We start from the raw sequence: 13343 nt of genomic DNA on the forward strand, positions 1-13343 counted from the left end.
TAGTTTGCAGCACGTGGGCTCTCTCGCTGAGGCACGTGAGCTCAGTAGTTGTGGCACGTGGTCTTAGTTTTCCCACGGCAGGTAGGGTCTTAGTTCCCTGACCAGGGATCAAACCCACGTCCCCTGAATTGGAAGGTGGATTCTTTACCACTGGACCACCAGGGAAGTCCCAAAAGTGATATTTTTTTACAGAACCAAAACACAAGTGGTAATTAAAGACAACAAAGTATTGCATGCGTGTGGTAAAACAAAAACAAAAAACAGAGCAAGGTGTGAAATGAAAAGTGAAGAGTTCTCCCTTTCCCACTCTTCACTTTTTTGTGTATGCTTTGAGAAATGCCCTTTTTTTTTTTTTAACACAAATGTCAGGCATAATACAGAGATTCCATATACCCTTCATCCAGTTTCCCCAATGGTGACATCTTGCGTGTCTGGTACAATAACACAACCAGAAAATTGGCATTGATACAATCCATCAACCTCATTCAGATTTCGTCAGTTTGATATGCACACATTTGTGTGTCTGTGTTTAATTCCGTATAATTTTATAACCTGTAGACTCATGTCACCACAACCACAGTCTAGACACAGAATGCTTCCAGCTTAGGGAACCCTCATACTGCCCTTTTCGTAGCTATAGCCACCTCCCTCCCTCCCTCCCCACTTCCCTAACCCTTGGCAACCACGATCTGTTCACATAGTTGTCATTTTACGAGGGCTGTATGAACGGAATCAGATTGGCTTGTTTTCACTCAGCATAACCCCCTGAGGTCCACCCAAGGTACTATGTGTCTCTGTAGTTTGTAGCGTTTTTCTTTTTGTTGTTGAGTCCTGTTCCTTGGTATGGATGTGCCAGTTTGTTTAACCTGTTGAAGGACATTTAAGTTGTTTCCACTCTGGGGCTGAAAAATTTCAAATTCCAGCGTGAGTGTGTTTGTGTGTTTGTGTGTGTAGGCTTTCCCACACCAGCAAGCGATTTTCGGATGCCAGCAGGGTTTTCAAGAATTCAACTCAATTCCGACACTATCTACCCAGAGATAGCATTACATTCCACGTGTAAGACCACCCTCCACTTCCAGGTGCAAGTCCAGGTCGTCACCTGTGCTTCTGACCGACTGGTTATAAACCAGAGGTTCCCATGACCCCCTTCTCGGGTTTAATTAATTTGCTAGAACGGCTCATAGAAGTCAATAAAACCCATTTACTCACTAGATTACTGATTTATTATAAAAGTATATTAAAGGATATGATTCAAAACCCAGATGAAGAGATACATAGGGCAAGGTCCTGAACAAAGGAGCTTCTGTCCTCATGGAGATGAAGGATACATAGGGTGAGGTCCTGAACAAAGGAGCTTTTGTCCTCTGGAGCTTGGTGACCAGCATGGTGGCACATGGAAGCATCCTGGTTTCCCATTGTGGAAGCTCTCCGAAAATGGGGTTTTTATGGAGACTTCATTACATAGTCATGATTGACGAAATCTCTGGCCAATGGCAATTGATTTAACCTCAAGCTCCTCTCTCCTCCCCAGAAATCAGGGAGTGGAACTGAAAATTCCAACCCTCTAATCACTTGGTTGGTTCTCCTCACAACCAGGCCCCCAATCTTCAGGTGCTTCTAAAAGTCACTTCATTCACAAAAGACACCCTTATCACTGTCAACGCTTAGGAAATTACAAGGTTTTTGGAAGCTGTGAGCCAGGAACTGTGGACTAAAACCACATATATATGAGAAATATATTTTGGTCATCTGAATATCCAAATACGTGTATATAAATGTATATATATATATATATCTTATCAATCACAATCTCACAGGGGCTATCCCAGGTAAAGCTGCTATGAACATGCATGTACAGGTTTGTGTGTGCACATGAATTTTCATTTCTCTGGGGTAAATGCCAGGAGTACAGTTGCTGAGTCATGTGGTAAGCAAATGTTTAGTGTTGTAAAGAAACTGCCCTACTTTTCCGGAGTAGCCATACCATTTTCCCTTCACACCGGCAATTCATGAGTGATCCAATTTTTCCACATCCTCACCAGCATTTGGTGTTATTACAATTTCTTATTTTACCTTTTCTGATTGGTGTGTAGTGGTATCTCATTGTGATTTGAATTTCCATTTCCCTGACAATATTGAACATCTTTTTGCCTATGGGGTTGAGTGGGAAGGGGAATGATGGAACTTTCTGGGTGATAGTAATGTTTCCTATCTTGATTGGAGTTTGGGTTACACCAATGTAAATTTTATCAAAACTCATGGAATGGTCCAGTTAAAATCTGTGCAATTCACTGCATGCAAATTTTACTTTAAAAAAAAAGTTAACTGGAAACTAGTATTTAATTCTTGTTACTTTTATGCACGCTGAAGTAGCTAGGTGGAAGTGTGCTGATGTCTGCAGCCTACTTTGAAATGTATCAAAAAATAAGATATATTGATGGATAAAGTGATGGATAGATATGTAATAAAGTATAATGAAATTAGAAGCCCCTCTAATCCTTTTTAACTGTTGAAAGGTATACTATGAGTATAGATTATTTTTTTAACTAAAATAATTATCTTTAGTAATCTATATCTTTAAGTTTTATGTTTAAAAAAATTTGTTAATATGGGCTTCCCTGGTGGCGCAGTGGTTGAGAGTCCGCCTGCCGATGCAGGGGACGCGGGTTCGTGCCCCGGTCCGGGAGGATCCCGTGTGCCGCAGAGCAGCTGGGCCCGTGAGCCATGGCCGCTGGGCCTGCGCGTCCAGAGCCTGTGCTCTGCAACGGGAGAGGCCACAACAGTGAGAGGACCGCGTACAGCAAAAAAAAAAAAAAAAAAGTGTTAATATCCACACTTTGATACTTTCACACATTGATACTATCTCAGATACTGTGTTTAATCATTAACTCTTGGGCTTCCCTGGCGGCGCAGTGGTTGAGAGTCCGCCTGCCGATGCAGGGGACACGGGTTCGTACCCCGGTCCAGGAAGATCCCACATGCCGCGGAGCGGCTGGGCCTGTGAGCCATGGCCGCTGAGCCTGCGCATCCAGAGCCTGTGCTCCGCAACGGGAGAGGCCACAACAGTGAGAGGCCCCCGTACCGCAAAACAAAACTAAACTAAGCTAAACTAAATCATTAACTCTTTCATACAGCGTGTCAGGCTGTCATCTTTCTATCCACCTCAGAAAATCCTGGAGACCAAGATCAAAAGTGTTACATTTCCTGCATAGATAACTAGAGATTAGCAGAGGACGATGTACAATGTAAGTTACAAACAAGTGCTCCACAGTGAAATCCAGTCCCTGTGACAGGATGGTGGCCCTGTTGGTGGGTCCCTGGTGTGGCCATTACACTCAGACTTTGGCTGTAGCTCCTGGGTCATAGCCGGGCTGCAGGAGCGGGGTGGGAAAGGGGTGATAAGCTTGGGCTTATTTTCACCAATTTACAAATTAGAAACTGAAGCCCAGAAAGGTTAAGTACTTACCCAAGGTCACACAGTTAAGTGGTAGAGCTGAGATTTGAAACCTGGCTTGGCCATCTCCAAAAAATATGTGATTAACCACAATACAGCCCTATTTTCTCATGTATGGGGACACAGTTATGTGGGACACTGTTGCCACTATCTGTAGAATTTTCTAATAAAAACAATGCTTTTTGTTACTTGGCAAAAACCACACTCAGTTTCTTAAATTTCAGGGTTGCTTTTTGTGGCATAGTGCTGAATACCTGACAGCACTGAACACCATTGTTCACTCAGTTCATTCCCAGTGAGCTTTGTACAATGTTACAACTAGCTGGTGAGGGTAATATTTATCCTTACATACTTGAGGATTCTTTGAAAGCACTTCCGTCCCCAAAATAGCAATGTTTCTGATTTACTTCCTGTTATATCATTTAACCACCTTCCCTACCCATTTGGAGGAGCTGTAAGGCAACTAACACAGAAGAAAAAACCGTCAACAGAGTTCAAAGATCAAGATTCTGAGTTTGATTCTAACTAAACAAATCATGGGCTTTCTCTGAGCTGGTTTCCTCCTCTGTAACGTGAAAATGATAATCAGATTTACCCCACGATTGTTATTAAGGATCAAATGAGATTGTGGATGTGGACCAAATTGTTTCTACCACCAACACTGTGTTAGAAGAAGTCACGTGCACATGAGGCTTCTAAGAACTGTTCAGTTAAAATGTTACTTTTTATAATCAGTCTTAATTAGCTCATAAAAGATGAGCATCCTGATAGAGACTACAATCTTAATTTCCTAATCTTGCTTTATAGGCCAATAACCTTATTTTATCTTCTGATATTCTCTTTTGCTACCTGAAAATCAGTCTTTTCTTAAGACGACAAACAATGGGGGAAATGGCATCTAACCACTCCTCCAGGGAAGACCAGGGTAACAATCTTAGAATGTCATCGGTGTTGTGTTAAATTAGGCAGCCAAAAAAAACAGTGTTAAGAGTTGGATGACATAGTGGTTAAGAGCCAGTGCTCTGGACTGGGACTGTGGGTTCAAATCTTGACCCACCCTCGATTAGCTATGTATTTTTCTCAAGTCTCTGACCTCACCTACAAAATGATATAATAACTACCCCTTATTACATTATATTTTAAGTTACCTAATTTGTGTAAAGCATTTAGCACAATGAGCAGTACGTACAAAACACTCCACACATGTTGGCTGTAAGTATAAAACAGATCCAGATTCAGAAACACAAAACCACAGAAATCTGGAGACACAGCAGCACACAGCGGTAGACGCCCGTGACCCTTCCCAGGAAGTCTGTGGATTATCTGCACTTCTCCCTTTTCCCCTGACCACCCACTTCCCTGCACCATTATCCTCCAAGATGAGGCAGTGTGGTAGACCAGCCAAGAGGAGAGTTCCAACCTCTAGCCTGGTGCTTTGTGGGAAGCTGGCAAGTAGAAAGCGGAAAGACAATTGAATTAAGTGGTGAATTCATATTCTGCTAAGGATACTAAGTTGATAAAGAAAAAAGGAAAGTAAAAACTTTGGGAAGGAGTTTGGCCACATGCATTCAGGGCAATAAAAACTTTCACCATGCTTGTCTCAGTAATGACATCCTTTAGAATTCAGCTGGAGGAAATAACCCCAAAAGAAGGAAAAATTACACCCAAGAAGATAGAATTATATATATATATATATATATACTTTTTTTTTTTTTTGGCTGCTTTGGGTCTTCGTTGCTGCGCACGGGCTTTTCTCTAGTTGTGGCGAGTGGGGGATACTCTTCCGCTGTGGTGCGCAGGCTTCTCACTGCGGTGGCTTCTCTTGTTGTGGAGCACCATGAGCTCTAGGCACGCGGGCTCAGTAGTTGTGGCACACGGGCTTCAGTAGTTGTGGCTCATGGGCTTAGTTGCTCCGCGGCACGTGGGATCTTCCCAGACCAGGGCTCGAACACGTGTCCCCTGCATTGGTAGGTGGATTCTTAACCACTGTGCCACCAGGGAAGCCCAGAATTATATTTTTTGTTGTGCGTTTTTATTTTCTTTTTTCAGAATTATATTTTTTAAACAGCTTTATAGAGGTACAATTCACCCCTTTAAAGTGTAAAATTCAATGCGTTGTGGGGTATTTTTGGTATATTCACAGAGTTGTACAAGCATCACTACTACCTAATTAGAAAACATTTTCATTAACCCAAAGCAATAAATCCATTCACAGTTACTTCCTATTCCTCCCTCTCTCCAGCCCTTAGCAACCACTAATCTATTTTTTTGTCTCTTAAAGCATTAATTTTGATGACCAAGAGGAAAAAAAAAGAAAAATTGAATAAAATAAACTCAATGTTATTGAATAACATAATATAAAGGTCTGTTAAATTATGGTATATCCATTCAATAAAATATTATCTTATTGGCTGTTAGAAATTACTACAAGAAAAACTATATCAAAAGGCAATTCTGTTACAATGTTTAAAGTTTTTTTAAAGATAACAAAATGGTGAACATACTCTGATCTCAACTAGAGTATATTCTGGTTTGTGTGTGAACAGACTGGGAGAAATGTATAGAAATTTTAAGTGGCCATGTTAGGGTAATGAGATTGTGGACAAGTTTTTCTTTAGCTTTTAAATATTTTTTAACATTTTATATTTTTTTAAAAATGGAATTTTTAGAAAATCTATTTAAAGTTATTGAAATAGAGAATATATTGTAGGGCACAGCCAGACAGCAATCCAGCCCCTATGACTTGGATCCAGTTCGTACTTAACAAATCTCTCTAGTGCAGGCTCCTTCTAGCAACCAAGAGCCTTAAGCTACAAAGGTCCCACCTCACCCAGGCTGCATGACTTTTCACACTGTAGACTTTCAGGCCTTCACCCTTTGGCCCTCTTACCTCTCAGCCGACACTCCCCAAACCCCCCAGAGCTCACTCCTTAACTAAGCCTTCTTAGTTATCATTGCATACCAGTGACTCTTGGCCAATTTCCTTCTATTAATATATTCACTGTAGGTCCTTCTGATCCCAGCCATACTTTCTCCTTATGAGCTGAATAGTAAGAAAATTGGTGGAAACAAGATATTCATCCCTCAGTATTGGTAGGGGATTGGTTCCAGGACCCCCAAATGCGATGAATGTGGAAAAGCCTTCATTCAAAGCTCACATCTCATTGGATATCATAGAGTACACACCGGAGTGAAACCCTACAAATGCTCAAAATCTGAGGATGCTCAAGTCCCTTATATAAAATGGTGTAGTACTTGCATACAACCCAGCACATCCTCCTGTACACTTTAAAACCATCTCTATGGGGCTTCCCTGGTGGCGCAACGGTTTAGTGTCTGCCTGCCAATGCAGGGGACACGGGTTCGAGCCCTGGTCTGGGAGGATCCCACATGCCGCGGAGCAACTAGGCCCGTGAGCCACAACTACTGAGCCTGTGCGTGTGGAGCCTGTGCTCCGCAACAAGAGAGGCTGCGATAGTGAGAGGCCCGCGCACCGCGATGAAGAGTGGTCCCCACTTGCCACAACTAGAGAAAGCCCTCGCACAGAAACGAAGACCCAACACAGCAAAAATAAATTAATTAATAAACTCCTACCCCCCACATCTTCAAAAAAAAAACCATCTCTATGTTACTTATAATACCCAACAATGTAAATGATTTGTAATAACTGTAAATACAATATAAATGTTATATAAACAGTTGCCAGCACTCAGCAAATTCAAGTTTCGCTTGTTGGAACTTTCTAGATTTTTTTTTTTTATGAATATTTTCTATGTGAGGTGGGATAAATGTGAGTCAATGCGGAACCCGCAGATTTAAAGGGCCAGCTGCAACTGAAACCATGCCCCTCAGACTGGGATTCGAACCCATGCAGCTGGGACTCAAACCCGGCCAGAACCCACAGTCTTCCAACTGAGATCACACACCTGGTTTCAGGACTTAATGAAGCTCCGTTCTTGATGTCTCATCGCAGAAAGAATTCAGTGAGAGACAAACGGATAGATAAGAAGTGGATTTATTTAGAGAGAAACACACTCCATAGACTGTGGGCCATCTCAGAAGGTGAGAAAGGCACCGGGTTATGGGGTTGTCAGTTTTTGTAGGGGTGGGTAATGTCCTAGGCTAATGAGTGGGAGGAGTATTCCAGCTATTTTGGGAAGGGGCGGGGATTTCCAGGCATTGGGCCACCGCCCACTTTTTGATCCTTACGGTGGGTCTCGGAACTGTCATGGCGCCTGTGGGTGGTGTCATTTAGCTTGCTGATGTGTTACAGTGAGTGTATCGTGAGGCTCAGGTCTAGTGGAAGTTGACTTGTCCGCCATCTTGGACCCATTTGGTTCTAATCAGTCTATGTCACGTCCTCGGGCTATGTCATGCTTTCAAAGGTTGTACCCTGACCCCTTCCCTCCGGTTTCATAACAACCAGCTCTCCTCCTCTTACTAAGTCCAAGCTCCCTGTGCTCGCCACACGATGGGCCAACAAATCGGGAGGCAAGGTGTTGAGGCAAGGAACACGACTTTATTCGGAAAGCCGGTAGACCAAGAAGATGGCGGACTAGGGTTCCCCCAAAAAACATCTTATTGGGGTCTGGATGCCAGTTTCTTTTATAGAATCAGAGAGGGAAGTAAAGTAAAAAGGTAGAATAGAGAGAGAGAGGCGGGGAGGAAGTAAAGTAAAAAGGACTATCAGTCTCGCAAAACATCGCTTGGAATGGCCAGCCTCGGGGAGGGGATGTGTTGATTTCTTCTCTCTCGCAGCCATTCACAGGTGGGTAGGGTTCCCAGAGGCAGGCCATTATGTATGATTATAATAACAAAAGCAATGAGAAAGGCTAAAGTCAAAGAAACAGATCCCACACGGAGTCAAAATTGGCTCTCTTCCCTGTTACTCTCCCACCCTGCATTCCCACTTCCTAGAGAGACACGGCTCATTTAGACTATCATAGCCTTCCTGTTACGTCTATCACCTCCCTCTCCGTTGTCTGTCTGGGGCAGAGAATCGACACTGACACCCCACCACTACTTACACACACAACCCCAGGCACACTCACTCTCATCCATGTCATTTCTGTTCTCCTCCTCTCTCTTCCGCACCCCCCCAACTCCACACATCCTCCGCTGCAGTAGCCCTGGCTGTGCCCCAGGACTGCTACCCCTTCGGTTTGTCCACTAGTAACATTCTGAAGGCACAGAGTCCAGCCCCGTCTCAAGAACAAAGTACGCCTCCAGCACCTGCCTCACCCAGACTTACTACTAGATCCATAACTGAAAAGAGTGGGTTCCAGATCTCCAGTGTTTGGTGAGCCCAGGTGGAACGGGAGCCTTCCAATGAGAGCACTCAGCTGTGTTCAGTGAGCACCTACCACGTGTCAGGAACTGTGTTAGCTTCAAAGATTCAGGATGGTTGACACTGATCACTCATCTTGAGAAGCTCACAACAGAAGTGTTGCCCAACACAGGTTCGCTTGTCGGCTCCACAGTGAGGCCCAAGAAGCCCAAACGTCAGCGTTTGGGGCAGAGAAAAGTTATTGCCAGGGCTGTGCAAGAAGAAAGAGCAGCACTTGCTCAAAAGACCTGAACTCCCCGATGGTTTGGGGGAAGGGTTTTCAAAGGCAAAATATGAGGTGAGGGCTGTGAGGTGTGCGACCTTCCTCTGATTGGTTGGTGGTAAGGTAACAGGGCGGTGCTCCAGGAATTCCGTGCACAGCCTGAAGTTACCATCCTCCACCTGGGAGGAGGCCTTAGCTCCGGTAGAAGAACTCAAGGGTATGATGTCACTATATCCCTTGAGGAGGAACCGGGACTTGGCTTTATCGCAGAACTATTGTTTCCTGACTGTTCCTCCACGGTGTCTACATTGCCTTCCTTCGGTAATTAGAAACTCTTTAAATCTGCCCTTTGAAACTCAGGGAAAGTCTCGGAGGCTAAAGGCTTTTTCCTACCAACAAGAAACAGGGGACCCAGAAAGGCTTTTGTACCCAGGAGGGCTCCTCAGGGTCCTGCTCAGTTTCAGAAGGAAGGTATGTAAACAGAACGTCACTATATAGCAGGAAAAGGTGTGGGCAGGGGAGGAAGGAACGCCGTGCAGACGCAGTGGAGACAGTCTCTGCAGCAGGCGTCACCTCGGAGGTGGCCTGTGAGGAATCAAGAGTTAACTGGGCCAAGAAGCATACACAACACGTCTTACAGGTCTGCAGAAAACAAGGAACTTACAGAAATGGTACTTTGGCAGCAGAAGTAGGACACATCATTCCACGTCCACGGTAGTGCTTACGGTGTGCAAAGCACTGCGTGATCCGCAGAGATCAAATAAACCGTGGCCTCTGCTCCCAGGCACAAAACGTATTACCTAAATATAATGCAAACTGCTCAGAATACCAAGCGCATTGAGAAGAAGGGAGAAGAAATGTGAATTTCACTCTGGTCCGAAGTACAAACATCACTGGGGGTGAGTTTGGGGAGGACTCTCTTTAGGGCGCTGTAGGGGATGGGTGGAGTAAATAAGAGGCAGAAAAATCAAGGTGGGGCAGTAGTAGGAGTTCAGCCTTCAGCAGAAAGGGGGAGGAGGAATCTCGCGCAGGATTGGGGCAGAAAAGTGGGTGGAACCAGTGGGTGCCACCCCATCTCCTCCTCCCAAACCCCCCCTACAACCTACCTACCTTGCAGTCTGGTGAGACAGGTGAGGGAGGAACTCCTAACGCTGGTAAGAGGGGCAGGAGGGTTGTGGCTTTGGGGCTGGCATGTAAGGAGGCGGTCTGGCCCCTTTGTAGAATCGGTGACTCCTTCCTCTGCAGAGCTCAGGGAACTCCTGACAGGCTGGCTGGGGGTAGTGGCTGCCTAGGTGCTGCTGTTGTGTTGCAGGGGAATGAAAAGGCTTCTCCCCACCAGCCTCCCAGCCCCTGTGCTAATAACTCCAGGCAGGAAACTTGAAATCCGAGTTTACCGAGTGAGGGCCGGTAGAGAGCGGGGGACCGTGACAGCCATGGGGCACGGAGAGGTCAAGAATCGTCTGGGCCTCTGTCCATTGCCCTAGACCTCTATCGCCTTAGACCTCTGTCTGTAAGATTCTCAGGTAGTTGTGTCCTGTGTCTTTGTTGTGTCTATGTGCACTTTCTCCCTCCAACTGGAGCGTGGGGCTGACGGGAGCAAATGGGAAGATGGGGTCAAACAGGGTAAGTGGCGCCCTACAAGGTCAGACTGAGGGACTCAGACTGGGCAGGTGGGGGGTGGACGTTCGTTGCAAGCAATAATAAAGGGTGGGGCCCGCCTATCACCTGGATTCCAGAGATGCCGTAAGTCCTGAGGCCCCAGGCAGGGCCTGCCTGGGACTGGATCCTGGAATGGGTAGAAATACAGAGACGGAAGGGAGACCATAGGGAAGAAGTTAAAAGTAAGGAACGTAGGGCTCTGACATAGTAAACTCACATGAGGGCTGGGAGTCAGAACTTCCGGGCTGGTTCCTGGCTATTCCACACATACTGATACCCTGGGACAACAGTGTGATCCTAGAGAGAATCCCAGAGCTGAAGGGGACCCTGCAGATCACTTCTTTGGGCCCTTTATTTGATTTGAGATAGAAGAAGCAAACCCAAACAAAGGTGTCTGATATGCTTACTTTGAAATCTAACCTAGCGGTGATGCCAATTGCTAGTTTAGACACAACAGCTGTGTGTCTTTTTGCAGGAGCCTGGGGAGGGGCCATGGTGCCAAGCCAATTCTGGGGGACTCTGGAGAAGCCGCTTCTCTTCCTGTGTTGCACCTCCTTCCTCCTGGGGCTGGCTTTGCTGGGGATACGGCCGGACATCGCCCCTGTTGCTTATTTCTTTCTCACCTTGGGTGGCTTCTTTTTGTTGGCCTGCCTCCTGGCCTGTGTTTTGGAATGGGGGTCTCGATCAGTGCAGACCGAGAGCCCAGGGGCCTCAAGCAATGCACGGTGAGTTAAGGGGTGGGCAGGATTGAAGGATTACATGTGGACCCATTCTCCCTGTGTCCCTCTAGACTTTAGGCGGACAGCCTCTGCTTTCCCCCTGTCACTGGTATCAGGGTCAGGGGCTAGTGGAGGGGTCTTTTGCTGGTAGAAGATAGAAAAGGGAAAAAAGGCTTCTTTCAGGAAGCTACTAATGACCTTATTTCTCCCCCGCCCCCTTCAGGGACAATGAAGCCTTTGAGGTGCCAACCTACGAAGAGGCCACAGTGTTGGAATCACAGTGCCACCCCCCAGGGGCGGATCAACCACCCTCCTACACCAGTGTTGTAATCCCCCCAGAACTTGAGGTGAGACAGCCTAGCCATCCAGAGGAGCCCAGGAGAGCCAGACTGGACAGGCGAGTGGGCTCAGAGGGGTCTGTGATCTCAGGAAGCCCTGGAAGACCTCCAGTCAGCCTGCGGCTTCGGGGACCACGAGTTGCGTCCACTGTTCCTGATCTGCAGAGCTTGTGGGCGCCCCCCAAATTGGAACCTCTTACTCCACCCCCTGCCTACGATGTCAGCTTTGGTCACCTCGATGATGATGTTTTCTATGGAAACAACTGGACACCCCCCTAAAGGACTTTCCCAGGATATGTCGTCTTTCTGCACCAGACCCACTCATTCATTCGAACAATGCTTCCCAGTGCCTGTTATGTGTCAGGAACTGCGTCTCCACCTGGATGTCACAAATGATGACTTTAACCCAGAGGGGAGTGAGGCTATGGTGAGCCCTTCCCAGTTTTACAGTGGCACATCCCAGGGATGTAGGCGGCACAATTTGAGTCTTCAGGCAATATTCAGTGACCTACCCCATACCTGGTATTTCCAGAGTTAGACTGAGGGTGAGATGAGGAGATTCCAGAGAATCTAGTGAAGGAAGAAAAGAAACAATATCTGAGTGACAGCTCTGTTGCTTCTGTTCCAGGTGCTTTGCCTCTATTAGATCACAAAAATGAGGTATTATTGTCCTCATTTGAAAAACGAGGATCTTAAGGGTCAGAAAAAATTGATAATTTGCACAGGGGCACACTGCTAATAAATAACACACAAATGTCTTAAATTCTGCTCTTCTGATCCCATAGCCCTTGTGTTTTCAATACAAGGCAACAGAAGCCAGTTCATGCACACATCTGTCAATTTCTGTCTTGGTCAATGGCTGGTGAGGGGTAGAAGACTTCGTGTAGACAGAATGGGGGACCAGCTGTGTCTGCAGACAGGGAGTGCTGAGTGGGACCAGGAGTGTGCCCAGCCTCCTAGGGGAGCAGAGCTGATCAAAACTGTGATGGCCCCTGCTCCAGATGGGAAATTCCTGCCCCGGGGGGCTAGACAGCAGTCCCCAGTGCAGGATCCCATCCTATCTAGAAGCAGTGGAGTAAACTGCCCCAGGGGTAGGGACATCTGATTCTGAGGATGGGTGGATATGACGGTCAGAAAAGAGAAAACCCGAGGTCCTTTGCGAGGGGTGGTGGAGCATCTAAGGATCCCTCTTGCATCATCTATTATGAAGCACTGGAAACACTTGCACTGTCTGCAATAGCTTCAGCCTCACCCCTGCGCCTGACCCCGCTGGGTTTTACCCGAGGACCCCCTGCCCTGCTTCCTCAGATCCAAACAGAACACCAGCTTCTCTAATCATGTGCTGTGCCTGTGATGCAGGTTTGAGCCAACCATCGCTGACCCACGCTCATTCTTTGCGCGGGTATCTGTCTAGCGCCTTCTAGTTCTGTCCTTGTCCTCCTTACCCTGGTCCCAACAGTTAACTTTAATAAAGTGAAAAGCCCGGCCACACCCATCTCCATACAGTTCTTGCAACAGGCGGGTGAGGAGAGGTGGGCGGTTCCGGGGAGGGAGCTGTGATTTCCGCGGGAACCGACGACCAATCGGATGGCCAAGTAGGGCGGGGCGGCTCCTCGCTTCCCCT

General features: G+C 46.5%; 1 protein-coding gene across 1 annotated transcript; it reads left to right on the top strand.

The window, feature by feature from the left end:
• Nucleotides 1-11061: 11061 nt before the first annotated feature.
• TMEM139 (transmembrane protein 139) lies at nt 11062-12245 on the top strand (the record flags this gene model as incomplete). Its single annotated transcript, XM_079931784.1, has 2 exons — nt 11062-11387; nt 11605-12245. The coding sequence occupies 2 exons, from the start codon at nt 11062-11064 to the stop codon at nt 11996-11998; spliced, it is 720 nt and encodes a 239-aa protein (XP_079787910.1). The 3' UTR covers nt 11999-12245.
• Nucleotides 12246-13343: the final 1098 nt, after the last annotated feature.

Source organism: Stenella coeruleoalba (genome assembly GCF_951394435.1).
Source record: "Stenella coeruleoalba genome assembly, chromosome: 9".
Classification (NCBI taxonomy): Eukaryota; Metazoa; Chordata; class Mammalia; order Artiodactyla; family Delphinidae; genus Stenella; species Stenella coeruleoalba.